This window comes from Rhea americana, unplaced genomic scaffold (genome assembly GCF_003343005.1).
Source record: "Rhea americana isolate MKP2758 unplaced genomic scaffold, rheAme1 scaffold_38, whole genome shotgun sequence".
Classification (NCBI taxonomy): domain Eukaryota; kingdom Metazoa; phylum Chordata; class Aves; order Rheiformes; family Rheidae; genus Rhea; species Rhea americana.
Window position 1 is genome coordinate 2,592,911 of NW_028186512.1, and position 15,393 is coordinate 2,608,303.

At 38.9% G+C, this 15,393-nt stretch overlaps 1 protein-coding gene across 1 annotated transcript in view; it reads left to right on the forward strand.

The window, feature by feature from the left end:
• The window catches only part of ZNF827 (zinc finger protein 827), a 91,236-nt gene that overhangs the window by 19,949 nt on the left and 55,894 nt on the right, over window positions 1-15,393 (forward strand). The window contains exon 5 of the mRNA XM_085313149.1: window positions 8,045-8,528. Coding sequence (XP_085169275.1) covers window positions 8,045-8,528 — 484 coding nt within the window. The remainder of the gene's footprint in view (window positions 1-8,044; window positions 8,529-15,393) is intronic.

Genomic DNA, 15,393 nt, shown 5'->3' on the forward strand with positions numbered 1-15,393 from the left:
AAAAAAAAAACTTATAAAATTGAAACCTATATAAAACACCAGTGTTCAAGATGGAATAAATACCCATCAGAAACAGTACAGTAAAGCTGAGATTTTCTTGGGATGCAGCACCCGGGTTATGCCAGTTGGAGGTTTCAGAGCTCTTTGTTGTCCCGGGATCCTTTGGGCACTACCTGGTTCCTCTGGGAACTACCTTAGCTGCTTCCTGGCAGGCAATCCACAAAGGCAGAGCTGTTTCTAGCTCTCCACCCCTCTCTCCCTCCACATGAATCTACAGTGGCTGCAGATGAAGACGTGTTCTTTTTTTTTTTTTTTTTTTTCCTAAACCAAAATGCTACTCAAATTTATAGTGTTAGGTTGGTGTTGTTCATCATTATAAGCCAATTTTTAATCCAGGACCCTATTGCAAGCCAAGTTTATTCCTATATGTGCCTCTTCAGTTTTCAGGTTTCATTTTCCATTRATGAGGATGACAGACAAAACCTGCTGAAGTATTTTTTCTAGCTGCAGTCTCCAAAATCTGGAAGTATTGTCTCTGTTTCCATCCAGGCAGCATAGCCCTAAGCTGGAATACCTCTTGCTTTTCTTCTAGGTTCTTGTAGGCATTTTCCATTGAAAGTAGGGAGTTCATAGGTTTGATTTCCATTGGTGATTTGTGTGTATGTGTCCATATGGGACTTTCTTATTGTGTACATTTTTAGGTTAATAAATAATAACTACTTTATAATTAATGTGTAATTTTATGTTAATTATAGTGTATCAAACTCACTGGCCCAGAACACAATGTTGCCAACATTTTTGGTGTCTTGTTTGCTGCTAGAGGAAATCTTACTTGAGAGAGAGCTGGAATCAGTCCAGCCCTGTGCCTGTTCAGATCTACATGCACTGTGCCCCATGTTGATGAAGCTTTCCTCCATTAAGGGCACTTTGCCAGGACCAGCCCTCAACTGGAGACGAGGAAGTGAAAGGCAAGAAGGGAAGCGGAAGGAAAATACCCGCGCAGACACACAATGAGCAAGGCAGATCAAGAATCCTGCCTTTTAAGGCATACAGTGTTATCTGTAATTGTTATATGGCATTTAGATTCCACAGTGATAGGCACCTTAGAAAAACCCTAAAATAGACATGGTACAGATTCTATTAGTCTGTTCTGGAGACAAATTATAACACTTGCATAACCACAGGTTTTGGCCCTTTTCCACAGAAATCTGTCTAGCATCTTGGCACTTAATTCTGGTACCATAGCATGGTTTCCAAGGGCTCTGAGAATATTGAAAATGAAACTGAACAAAATGAATGGGTAAGTGTTGTGTCTGGGCAGGCAGCAAGGTTGTTCTCAAGTCCTTCTCTCTGTTTATCTAAACACATACTCCGTTGGAGTATGTTATTTTCTCCTTGAGAGAAGGAATATTTTATGGACTTGTTCTGAAGCAGCAGAAAGCAACAGAAAGGGGTAGTGTAATTCAGCAAGACATTTTCAGACTTTTCTGTTTTTCCTGGTAGACAGGTAGGGATTAAATTTACCTCAGAGCAGCACCACAAGCATCAGTCAGATTTTGGCCAATTGGTATTTTTGGATCATGCACATATCTTCCTGAGCAATTGGTGGAAGAATAGGCTGTGAGATCATAGAGATATGTTCCAAGAAAGCAACAGGATATTAGTCTGAGCACTTGGAAAGGGGAACGGGGAAGAGCATATGGCCAAAAATAATATCATTAAATGTTTCTTGTACTGCTATATAGACATAATGCAGAAATGGGTGAACTAGCTCTTCCAGCAATGGAAGAGAAGCTTGGCGTAGTCAACACTTACTGAAGCAGAATGGTATGACAGAAAATGAAGAAATGCAAGATGAAGCTTAACAGAGAAGGTAGATGTAGGGGCACACAAGTAAGGTGATGCTCAACCACAGAATCTTTATGCTTCTGTTCCTTGAGGAGAGGAACTGTGTAGGGAGATCTTAGATTAATACTCCTGTGTAGTATTAAGAGGGTTATAATCAGCCTCCCAACTAGAGAGGCTACTAATTACATGATAGTGGAAATAAGAAAAGGCCCTGAAGAATGTAGCCAGGTGCTCAGTACCCCTTAGTGATTTGCTTTTGCCTCTTTCTTGCTTCCCTGAAGTCTGTCAGAAAACTGAATGAGCATTCACAATCCCTTTTGATGAAGCATAGAGCAAGTTGCTTTTAAAACATCTTTACCGTATTGAGGGAAGGAGGTTGGTTGTATTTCATGGGAAGTTTTTTGTTTTGTTTTGCTTAAACAAAGCTTGAAAAATTATGGGAGGCTCCTGTGACTCCATTACCTCACCTCAGTTGAGGGGAGGTAATACAAACTTATACAGCTTTGCAGCAAGTTAATATCTGTATCTGTGTCTCAGATGCATACAAGTGATTTCAGCTATCTGCTTTTTAAACTAATCACTTTCTACATATGAGACAAGCTTAAGACAGAAAATACACTGATGCCTTAAAGCCTCTAAAAGAACCAKTTTTTGAATGGCTAGTCCAGGCATGCAGAGAAGCTTTTTCTCCCTTCACTTCTAAGCAAAGCAAAGAAACAGTTTTCAAAAAGAAAATACTGTATAAATAATGCATGTGTCCTTAGGGGAAGGATCATATCAAAACTAGCACTGTAGCACTAAACTTCTGAAAGGGCAGTATTTTTGAAATGAGGGAGCTTGTCAGAAAAGAGCTCTAAATGAAAAGGCAGAGAGCATACGATAGACGCAAGATGGAGGACTCTCAAGTATATCCAAATGTGGTCTCAGAAGAGGGCATTTTACTGAAGCAGATCAAAAAAAAAAAAATCAGAAAAAGCTAAGTATGGAGGGAAGTGTGGCTAAATTGCCAGGCTATAGTAGTTGCTTAAACAAATTAGATACCCCTCATGAAAATTGTAATCCATTTCAAACAAAAAGAAAAACATATAGTAGGTAAAGTAAAAAGTAGCTATTAGGTCACAGAAAGTAAGCAGCTTGAGTAACTAGAAGCAAATATAAGAATGTGTTCACCCCTCACCACCTTATGTTCTAATGTTGCTTAAAGATGGGGGTTAAAGAACATCTCTTATTCTGGGGGTTTAAAAAAACAGCACAAAATACTACTGAATCCCACAAAGAAGGATGAACATCATCCTTTCTCTTCCTGGGCCTCATACGTGGAGTGCAGAAGCCTGTGCAAGTAGCATTACCCCAACTTTAGGAAGGGGACAAGAGAAGATTTACCTCACCAGTACTACCGAACTGCAGGAGGACTGGCCTGTGCCACTGTTTCCCTCCCCTACACCGTCCTCGTTATTCACTACTAAGTGGGATCACATCCATTTGTAACTGGTACAGCTGTAGAAGCCAGCGTACAGCTTATCACTAGAACTGGCTGGTAGCTCAGCAAGGATGTTGCTTTTAAGTATGAAAAGGTGATTTGACAAATCGCATATGATACCAGAAATGTTGGTGACTTAATGAAAAAATCTAACAGGAAAAAATGTGAGGATGTGAATGATGTGATATGATAGGGACACGTGGCTTCTGTAAAAGAAAATCGTGTGTCCATCTGCTAAGACATTTTGAGCATGTCAAGAAAGTTATGTACTTAAGAATCAGTTGAAATTTAACTGGCCTTTAAAAAAAAGCCTTTGGCAAAACTTCTTACTAAGAAGAGCTGCCAAATAAATTAAGCAATGCAGAGTACACTGGCAAATCAGAAATTCACCAAAAGACAGCAAAACAAACGGTGGGAAGGAATTGGCAATTTTAAGCATCACAGAAGGCTAACAGAGGGGTGTTCCCTTGCTAAGAATGGAATTGAGTGTATTTTAAGAAACCTAATCTTCACAAAATGATGACTCTGGGGTAATAAACAGAATTGCAAACTACAAAACCTGATTTATACGAATCAAAATTAGGGGAAAAAAGAAAAAAAACAAAAAACAAAAAACAAAAAACTTGAGAAGGAATGTAAAGAGATTGGCTGATAGATCAACCTGATGGCAAATAAAGTTACTGTTGACAAACACAAGGTAGGGCACCTTGGAAAGAAAAGTCTAAACTGATGCACCTAGCTGTATTTAATATAATGAACTGAACTACTCAGGGAATGTATCTAGGTGTTGTTGTAGAAAAATCAGTGAAAATGTTTTCTTGGCATGTGCAACAGTGGTTAAAAAGTACATTAGACATTCGAATATCTGTAGAATAGAACAGAAATAACACTGAAAATAGTACTATTATAGAAATAGATGATGTGATTTCACTTAAGATGTGATACTCAGTTCTGGTCATTGTGCATCAAAAAGATATATCAGAAATAGAGATTTAAAAAAACTGATACTGAAAATGATTAGTGGTACCACAAGAACTCTCTTTGAAGAAAGAAATTGAAAAGAATAGGACTACCAGGTCTGGAAAGGAGATGTGATCAAAATGATGTGTGATAGACAATAATATGATAATGAGGAGGCAGCAAGTGAAACTGAAAGAAGCCCCCCCATTTTTTTTTTAACCAATAGATAATTTGTCCCCAAATCTTTAAACTGGTGCTGAAGTTTGTAAGCTGTGTAGATCCATTGAAACTCACTTGTGTAGTTCATAACAAGCATGTGCAGAAAAAAACATAGAAACCACAAAATATCTTTTGAGGCTGGGAAAACTGTAGAATAAAATAAAGATGAAGCAAGTACTTTACACAGTCAAGGAGAATATTCACAGCCACATAAAATGGACTCAGAAGCTAAAAGTCCTTCATGCTTTTTGGTGTGAGTCAACTGTAGTTTTATGGGATTTTGTAAGAACCATTCTCTATGAACAGGTTATGCACTCCAGTTTATTGCAGCATAATTTGGAAAGAGCCAGATTTAGCAGCAGCAGGGCTCTGACTGAGACTTTGGAGAAATCCTGTCAGCTGCCCTCCTGTCTCCTCCTGCCTGTGGCTCTTGTCATGGGGGAACAGGAGTTGGGTCAGCATGCTATGGCTGTCCGTGCAAGAGGCTGTCCTTCCTTCTTTGCAGTAGCCCTGCTACCAGTAGCAGAAGCCTAGCTGACTCTAAAGAGGACATCTATTGGTTTGGGCAGCGTTAGCACAGCATGAAAGCTGTTCCTTGCCTCACAGAGGGAGGAGGTAGCTTTTTGAAGTGTAACATTATGTGGCTTACCTTAGATCTCCCCTGTGGCCCTCTGCTTAGCTCAACAGGGCTTCTTGCTTCTTTTCTACACTAAGTAGCCTCTGCCATGACTATTCCCTCTAAATACCATACATTGAAGAGGTCTGGCTCTTTTAGATGCTGTAGAGATGGTTTTAGAACAGAGGATATTTTTTCTTTAAAGGGACTTCAATTCGTAGTTTATATTTCTAATAACGTTTATATTTTTAAGTAAGTATTATTACTTATTCTTGACAATTAAAAAAAGTTCTTATAATGGGACTGGATCCAGGATGTTGGAGGTTAAAGATTGGACTTGATGTTATTTCATATATTATTTATGGAGATCTAAAACTGTACCTTTTAAAACTCTAAATCTTTCTTTTTGAATTCTGTCATTTCTTGGCTGCAAGTTATAAACATATTTTTCTAATGAGAAATCCGTTAGTGACATTGCTGTTGTCTTTGGACAGGAGAGAAATTGAGATCAGATGGATCAGTCCTCCCAATTCTCATCCTTTCGCAAAAGATATGCAAAGGTGGCATGCCACGCTTCTGGGAAGAGAAAGTGTTCTCCCACACAGACTCTGCCACTTGACTGAAGCAGTGACAGCCTTTGGAAGCTTGTTGATGATTGTAATATTGGACCTCTAGAAGTAGTTAAATATGTACAGGGAAATGATGGGTGGAGATCCTGGAGAGAAACCCTGGCACACAGAGCCTCAGTGGGTGTTAGAGAGAAAGTTGCCATGGTGAGGGTGCTTGCTACCATTGGTATATCTCAGTGCTCTTCATGAAGAAAATTGCTTATATACTGCCATGCTTACAGACCATGCTGTTTCCAGTAGTGTAGGTAGATAATTTTGTTGGTATTTTCATTGTAATGTGTTAATACTTAGAATTTAGGGTGCTGCTATTCATCTGTAAGGCTGTTACTTTAAAACTGTCTTTAGGTTAGCATTAGCTTTTAATTTTTTGCTGTTGTTGTCAGTTGCAATTTTAAGATTACGGGATTACTTGATCTGTAATGTCATGTTTATACATACAAAGAATGTCATTCCATAAAGCTGCTGGCCAACAGAAACTCTCTCTTGCTATTTATTTAGCACCTAATATCTGGACCCTTGAAGAACTGCTGAAAGAGCGATTACATAGCACTGCTGAATACTGCATACTACATAGCATCTGTTTTCACTGAATGCAAAAGGGGCTAGAAGATCTCTCAGCTTTATCTCCTAGCAGGCCTGAGTTCAGGTCCTGCGTATGTTGCAAGTAGATCTGAGAATGCTGGATATGAGCTTGTGACTGAATTCATCTTGTATACAGAATGAATGAGGCTAAATGTGAAACTTCCTCCAACCTGAAATTTGACAAGGTTGTGTTTGGGAAACGCTACACCTACCACCAGGGCCAGCAGGATCTGCACCAGGACTCGCAGGATCTAGGTCTCAGCTCTGCAGGAAACCTGACAGTACTGAGAGCCTTAGCTAGAGCCAGGCCTTCCAGGCACCCTGCTGTAAAGCAGAGCGTTGATTAGAGCCGGGGGCTGTTAGGGCTTTTGGACTTCCAGGCTATGGCAGCAAGCCTTGAAACCCTGGCACAGCTGGCTGCTTCTGAGCCAGCCCAGGGAGAGAGGTAGAGTGCCACTCAGCAGGGTAGAGGAATCATGCCCGATTTGCCAAGAGTTCATTGAACCTCCTCCCTTCTCCCCTCCTGCCCAGTGTTTCAGATGAAATATTTTGGGTTCAACAAATTGCCATTTTCCAACAAAAATCTGTCTCAAGTCACAAGTGAAAATGAATGTGTGGGGCTCAGTTGGTGCCAGTTTGTCCCGATCGCATATTCATCAATTAGTAAGGAACAAATGTATATATTTGGCAGTCTTTCTACAGGGAATAGTCCTGAGGGCTATTGTCAGGTTTTAAAAGGTATTGATGAAGCTGCAGAGARAAAAAAACTTTTCAGTGTACCTGCCAGTACTGTGTTAACCAAGATATTGTATAATTATATCATAGTTGTTTATGTATATAGCTTATATTAATGTGCATGTCTGTTGAAATAGCTAGCATGTAAATGGATGGACGGATGGACAGAGTTCCCTTTAAAAGGTAATCAGGATCAGACCTGAGGTTACCGGGCACTCTGTAGTTATATTGGAGCACATAGTCTGAGGAAGAGCTTGCAGTTAAAATATGAGAACAGTAAAATTAATTTAGGTCATTAATTGACTGATAAAGTAGAATAGATGACGAAAGCCATCTCTCATATTTGTATTTTATCATAACAGAACTATTGACTTTCTGGTAGAATTAATTTGCAACAAAATGTTTCAATATCTCCTTGGTATTGCCAGCTGCTGTGTTTTTGCCCTAATGATACATAAATTGACGATGGACATTACTACTCAGGTTGGGGTTTTGCTGGGTTGCTCTGAACATTTTTTGTTTATGAGGTTGCACAGAATGATTATGCTTAGCAGAACGTATAATAATAGGTAAGGGGTTTCTGGCATTTTTTTCAGTCAAGGAAGCAGCTAGTTACAGCTTGGAGGTCTTTTTATGCAGTGACAGGTCATCAAGACCAGTTTATAAGGGCTGTTTAAGCAGACTTCTTCATTTCTATACTGCAGAAACAAGATGTATCTGCTTGGGGTTTTCTTTTTTCTTTTTTTTTTATTTGTTAGTCAAGTCTGATGTTTATGTTCTTTGACTTCGAAGTGTCTRGGTGAAAGAATCCTACTGTTCTTAGTATCTGACTCTTTTCCAAGTGTTCAGAATGAAGAATTCAGTCATTAGTTGACTTTTTTAAAAAAATGATGTGAAGCATAGAGTTGAGATTTCTGTAATATTTGTGAACTGTTTTGCTTAATACATGCTTTTATCTTTCACCTTTTGAACCAGGTCCATCAGCACCAAGACAGGGGTGAGACCTTTCAATGCCAGCTATGCCCTTTTACCTCCTCCCGCCACTTCAGCCTGAAACTCCACATGCGTTGCCATCAGCATTTCCTCAGGACAGAATCCAAAGTGAAGGAGGAAATACCAGAAACTGAGGTCAAGGGGTCACCACAGCTAAATAGTGACTCCTGTCCTGGACTGCAGAGGGAAGGAGGTGGACCTGACCTCACGGGATCAGCAGTTGTGTCTAAAACGCCCGATGTGGCTGGGCAGGCTAGTGGAGGCATTCCACCTTTGCTAGTAAAAGAAGAGCCCAAAGATGACAGTGGCATCGCAACTTCACCTTTTGCTCTTAGCACTATTGACAGAGCCCCCAACAATGTGAAGCTGAAGGACTCCTCTGACTTTGTGGCCAACACAGCATCGGCGCTATTCAGCCAAGACATCTCTGTCAAGATGGCATCAGATTTTCTCATGAAGCTGTCAGGTAATTGAACATCAGAGTGGCAGCATCAGCTACTCCTTTTATGGGCTAAGAAACCCTAGGTCTGCCATGTCGTGGAATTGCAGGGAGAAAACAGTTGCAGCTTCTTTATTTGTCACTGCTTGTTTCTTTTGATGAGTGAGGTGCATGATGCAGGGAAGAGGGCAAATGGTGAGAGAAAATGGGAATATTGTTAATTGTTAAAAACTGGGATTGGGAATAAGAACTTTTTTTCTAGGCCAATGATGTACAGTGACAATTAGCTTGGCAAGTCTTGTTTGGTATGTTTTTGAATACCTGTAGTTCCAGTTTAAAATCACTGAGGGTCACAAATGCCCAGCATCTTGGAAAATTCAGCCTTTATCTTCTCTGCCTTTGCCCATCTGTTAAATAGGACCAGTGAAGTATTGCTGTCTTTCCTTTCAGAGGAGTGTATGAGGTCAAACTATTCAATGCTTGTGAAGTATGGATCTGTGTTGCTGGATTTCTTGGTTATTTTCATTCAAAAAATTGGTAGTCTTAGTTGTTTGGGGACAACTTTTGATGATTACTGTTCTTAATTACCATCCCTATCTAATACAAACCGTGGGTTTATTCTGTTTTTTCATTGTCAGATTATTGCTGTGAGAATCATATGAGTATGTGAAAATCTGAAGAAGTATTTAGAGAGAATGCATTATATGTTACGTGTTCTCTTACTGATTTGACTGAACATTTCAGCACTGGGGACATGCTGGGGAGATGTTCTGTACTGAATGTTTTCAAAATTGACCTTTAAAAAGGAAGAAGGCAGAAAAAAAGTCACTGAAGAAACTTCTGTTTCGCAAGGAGATGGAAGTCCCTCTGGTAATTTTTAGACTTTGGAGATGGAAGTTATCCTTTTAAATAAAAGATGATTGGTCAACTTTTTCCTGTAAGTGAAATGTAAATTGCATTTCAGTAAATGTTAGTGTCAGGTGAACTAGATAAGCTCTGTTCTAATCACCTTGGTGATACTGCAGCCAGATATTTTGGAAAGGCTGTCTGTCCTCATCGGCCCAGACCTTTATACCTCTGGGAGCACAGTTCTGTGGAGACAGAATAGAATGGGGAAAAATAAGAAATCAAACCTGAGGCTTCATTGCGCCAGCCGGGAGAAATAATAAGAACAGAAGACAAGCAGGAAGTAAAATGATTTGGAACTAACAGTTTCCTCTGAGGGTTAGAAGAAGCCACAAAACCTTCCCTTAAAAAAAAAAAAAAAAAGTAAGTTGATATAATTTGTTATTATGACTGAAAAATGGAGCATGAGAGAGTCTGTTTTGGTTTGCCTGCACTTTTTTAAAATTGATTTTCACATTTGAACTCTATATGAAACCCATTTTTGATATTGTCTGACACCTGTCTCATATATGCTGTTCTGATGTCTGTTTTAAATTAGTATTCCTTAAGTACGTGTTGTGCGCTAAGTGACTCCGCATCAGCWGTACTGAACTGTAGATGATAGTGCTCATGATGGCTGCATGTAGCAAGAATGGGAGCAGAAAGTAAGAGGGGAGAGAAAAGCCTGAAAGCTGAAAAAACACGCAACATTTTGATCTGTTGTTTTTCTTGTAGCAGTTGATGGGGAGCTATTTACAGTTTGGCAGACGGTCATGTTTTCAATGTCTGATCTATTGGCATCAGAAAAAGGATACAAATGTACATTATTCATGCAAAAGGCCTATGCAGTTATTTTATGGTGACTTACTAAAGGTCTGGAAACCTGACTTGTGTGCACTGTTACCTAGCAACGTGTTATAAAGTCACTGGGGGAGTGAGATGTATCTGTAATTTTGTATGTGCGCATATTTGGATGAAAACGTACTGCCAGTCATGAAGTTTACTACAAAGGGAAAGCAATGTTAAAAGGAAAGGAATTTCTTTTCTCCTGAGATTTATGTTGTGTTATATACATTTAGCTCATGGTTTTCTCCATAAAATGTGCATAAATTTAGAGCAGAAGTAAAAGTATTTCTCTTTTAGCAAGTTGGCTAAATAACAGCAGTGTGTTTTTCTGATTGCTTACTGTACTGAACCAAGTTCCTCTGAGTGATTTCTTTATTATGACACTCTCTTGTTAGGCCCATCAGAACTTCCACTATTGGCTTTACCTTCTCAATGATATAAATCTTTTGACATCTCAAATTGTATATGCCAATTGTAACAGCCAACACAGATTTGTCGAGACCAAATTATGTCAAAACAATCTAATTTCCTGTTGTGACAGGCCTTGTGGCTAAGAAAGAAGCAGCAAATAGATATCTAGACTTTTAAAATTTGACATTTATTGTTATTGAATATTGATAGCTAAAATGAACAGCTATTTTTGCTTGCCAACGTTTATTGCCCCTCTTCCTCTTCATTAGTTTCAGCTCATGTGTCTCTAGTTCCATGGGAAACCTTGGGGCCCACTGGTTTTCATTTCTGCGCAGTTTTAGCCTCTTCTTTTTCCAAATCTCTGACTCAAAGGCTTTTCTCCCTTCATTCCTAAGAGTTAACAACTGCCAGTACCACCTCAGAGCAGAAATGTAACTGGTGGATTTGAGGAGGAAGGCAGTCTAAAATTAGTGTTTATTGATGATCATCAGTTTAAAAATCAAATGATGTTTATTGTGTAATGCAGTACTTGTCTAAATGAAGTGGATGTCAGACGTTTGGAAAATAGTACTTTGAGGGAAGTTCATAGAAGGGAAGAGCATATTGAATCAGGTTTCTCAGGGACTTGTACTTGGCCTACTGTTGTTTGGTATTTTCATGTATCATGCTGTTACTGGAATAATAACATCAAACTTAGTAGAGCCTGCAAATATCTCAAATGGCAAGATCAAGATTCAAAATATTGACTATTTGGAGAAATGATCTGGAAAAAAGAGTTCAACTATTCAACAGACATCTATGCAAAATACAAAATCAGGAAGAACTGTCTTGGTAACGGTTCTGTAGAAAAGGAACAGGGATTAACAGTGTCATACTGTTGCTAAAGACAGTCACTGTACTAGGATTTATGAAGAMGAGAACAGCCCACAAGAAGGGGGAATGATCTCAGTCCTGCTAAAGTCCCAGGTTTTGATACTGTACTTCATAAAGAGCATGGACAATTGGAGAGACTTCAAAGGAGAGCAGCAGGAATGCCTGGAAGTTTAGAAAAGATGTGTCCATTGAGGGTGGGTGAGAAGGGGGTGTGGTTGTGGGGCCTTTGGAAGGAGAAGGCTAAGGAGAGTCATTAGTAAGTCTTCCAGTGAATTAAAAAAGTTTTTTGAAGGAGAGTCTGTTGGTGATTCATAGTGATTAGGACAAACAATAACAGCTTTATATTGCTGTAAGGTTTAGGTTGGCATTAGAAAAATCTTTCCAAAAGTTGAGGTAGTTAAACATCTAGAGTTGATTGATTGGAGAAATTTGTAGCATCACCACCCCTGGAGGATTTTAAAAATAGATAATTATCTGTCAGATATGGTTGGACCCATGTTAGGCAAGAAGGTRGTCTGGATCTGTGTGTCTCAATCAGCGAACCATGGGACATCACAAAAAGTTGCCAGAAGTTTCAACTGGACAACAACAAAAAGCATCCTGAAGAGAAGCAAAGCAGATGGAAAAAAAAATTACAGCTGTTCGGTTAGGCCTGATTTTGAGTTTGTCATAAACAAACTGTGGCTTTGCTGCTAAGGTGGCCCCTGAACTTTTTTCAGAAATGTTTGAGGGATCTTTGGATTTAAAGAGGTTGAGAAATATTGCTGTAAGTGACCTTCTGAGATCCCTTACCCCCCGCCTTTTTTTTTTTTTTTTTTTTTTTTTTTTTTTTTTTTTTTTTTGCTTACCAAAATGATTGGTTTTAGTTGCATGCTTTCTGAAATAAGGCATGGGGCAAATCACAAATGTAAATCTAAAAACGAGAACAAACCCTGAAATCCTTTCCAGACTCCATTCTGTATGTCCATAATAGTTTAAGGTAGGGGATGCTTTTAAATTCACAAGCAATTATTTGGAATGTTATTTAAATTTGGAAAGAGTTATGGTTTATAAAGACAATTAGCTGATGAATCTGAACATATAATCTTAAACTAGAAGAATGTTTTAGCATGGGTATGTTTTTACCTTCAACCTTCCCCCTCTTATTTCAGTGAGMCTGCTCATATACTTGAAGCTGTCCAAATGCTTTGCTGGATCAGTGCTTTGCCAGGGTGTTTTCTTCTCCCAATGCATTCATTTGATATTGAATCTTTAACTGCATTCATATCTTAATTTGCAGAGTATTTGCTTTTCCTGTTTTAAAGGTGTCAGTGCTAGACATAGTATAACACATCTCATTAAAAATTCTGAGGCCCTTCTAGCCACTTCTAAGGCTTCATTTCTTTTGTAGTAAATAATATCTTTCACAGTGATCCAAATTACCATGGCCAGTGTAATACAGTGAAAGTATTACTCTGCCTGTGTTATGTGCAGCAGTTGCTTTTCTAACATTCTAAAATAAATGAATCCCATTGAAATGAATGTGATTCCTGCACTATTGATCTCAGAGGAATTCTGTGTGCAAACAGTAATTGTAAAGCATCCTTCATTCACGGCCTCTCTCCCTCACCTCTCTCTGTTCACCAAGTGCATTGCTCTGGAAAGCATGGCTCTTCATCTTGGGATGTCATGCATTATCAGTTGTGTCCTGCTTCTGCAGCTCTTTTTATATTCCCCAAGTTCACATTGGAAAAACTTTAATACAGAAATGGGGGAGGGGAGACAGGAGGCCAGCTGAGTGTTTGGGGCTGGCTGTGTTAGATACACGAGAAACTATGGTTTCTGTAGGTTTAAGTCATGTCTGATGTCACCATCAGGCTAGGAGCCAAACTATTATGTTTTGGAAAATAAGGCTACCATAGGATTTCGGTGACTCTCCAAAGAACTTGGACTTTACATTCATGTTTTCTTAGCCAATTCCATTAGTGGAATAACAAAATAGTAAACCATCGGACAGCTACATACAAAATATTAGTAGATTAGCTAAGTAATCAGTTAGATTATCTRTTTTGTTTGGCTCTTGAAAATTACTGCACTCCTTAAAGGTGAAGCAAGTATTTTGAATATTACAGTGTTTGCCATTGACAGTAGTGAACTGGCTGGCTTGAAGACTCTTCAGACAGCTATTTTTAAAATAATAAAAGCATGTCCAATTAAAATGTCATAACTGATGTATTTGTGTAGCAAGTTCCAAAGAAAAGACCGTGCTGCCTATATTTAGGATTCATAGTTTATGCCAGAATGTAAAATTTCAATTAGAATATGTAAGCGCATAGGACTGGCAATTATTCAGTCATATCCTTAATTTAAAAATACTGTGAATTTCATAATGTTGCTGTCAGTGTAAATACCCCTGATGTCTTCAGGATCTCTCTTTGAAGTGTCTCTCCAGAGTCACATTTTCATTATTTCCATATGGACCTTTAATTTAAAGTAAAACCAAAAAAGGGCAACAGCACAGCTAATTAAAACTTGGCCAAATAAAAGCTTTTACTAATCTTTGTTGCTGATATATCACACCCCTTATCTTCCCTTTTCAGAAATTGGTAGTCTTACATCCAAGAAATTCCTGGCTTTTTGAAAAATCATATCCATCATATTTTACACCTTACAGAAATACACAGAACTTAGCAAATAAAGCAGTGTGGATTCTGCTCTACTTTAGTCGTCTAGAATGCAGTATAACGAACTGCTTTTTTGTATATTCAACCCAATACAGCATAAAATAATCTACAGATAAGATTCTGTACCAATTCTGTACCTACAATTTAGTTTAATAGCTTCACAAACTCATTTTCAGGAACAGCTAGAATGATGGCTCTTTTGCTTCCCTGGTTGCACCATTACTGTGGGCRGAAGTCCTAGCTCATGAGCCCAGATCTATCCAAAGTGGGAACTGAAGGCATTGTTAGTTCAGTCATCTCTGGCTGTTGGTTATTTTTGTTTTGTTTTGCTTTGTTYTGTTTTTTGCTTGTTTTCTTAAATACATTTCTCTCCTCTGTTTGTGTTGCTTTGTAGAGAGAAGAAATTTCCACATTGCAAACAGTTCTTTCCTATCGGAAACAAATTTTCCTTTGTGTTTTTCACTTTCACTTTCCTCCCCCTCTTTACTCCTGCTCCCCGAGAAGCTTACCTGTTCTACTGTTATTTTGATTTTTACTTGGAAAGGAGGAGATGGTTTTAGCACATACTGGGGAGTGTGAGGCATGTGATCTGTCGGGTGCTTTAGTAACTTGCCTAATTCCTCCCTTCCACTGGACTAGAGCTTGGTAAAATGGTGAGGGGCAAGTGGCAAGACTCAAATTTCTGAGCTGAAAGTTGGTAAGCTTCAGTCTGTTGGTATCTATATTGCCTATAAGGCTAGTAAGCAAGACCCAGTAGGTCTGCCCTTAGGCAAATAGTCCTGACTGTGCAGCGTCTCTTCTTGTGACTGGTCATTCTCCTGTGCTGTGTCTTCTGCCTTGACTACAGCTCCTTAAATGCAAAGCAGCTTTAGAGAAGATCAGGATAATTAGCTGACCTTTTCTGGACCTCTATTTATACGCTTTCAACAATACCTAGGCAAGATAATTTGAAAGACCTCACATTTTAAGTGGTCTTTGGAAGCCCAGAGGTGGCAAGTCTTGGCATCTTTATCCTTCTCACATTTGTCTATTCTGCCAGGCCACTGCTTTTATAAAAAGAAATGTTTTAATGCTTAGAGCCCTAGTGCCTAAGTACTAGGCATTAGTTCCCATCCTCTTCCTTGAAGACCTGTAGGTTAGTTTATTTGGCGTACAACAGAGGATTTGTGTAGAGGGTGTTGAAAGTAAAAGGTAATTGAGTTAGCACTCCCAGG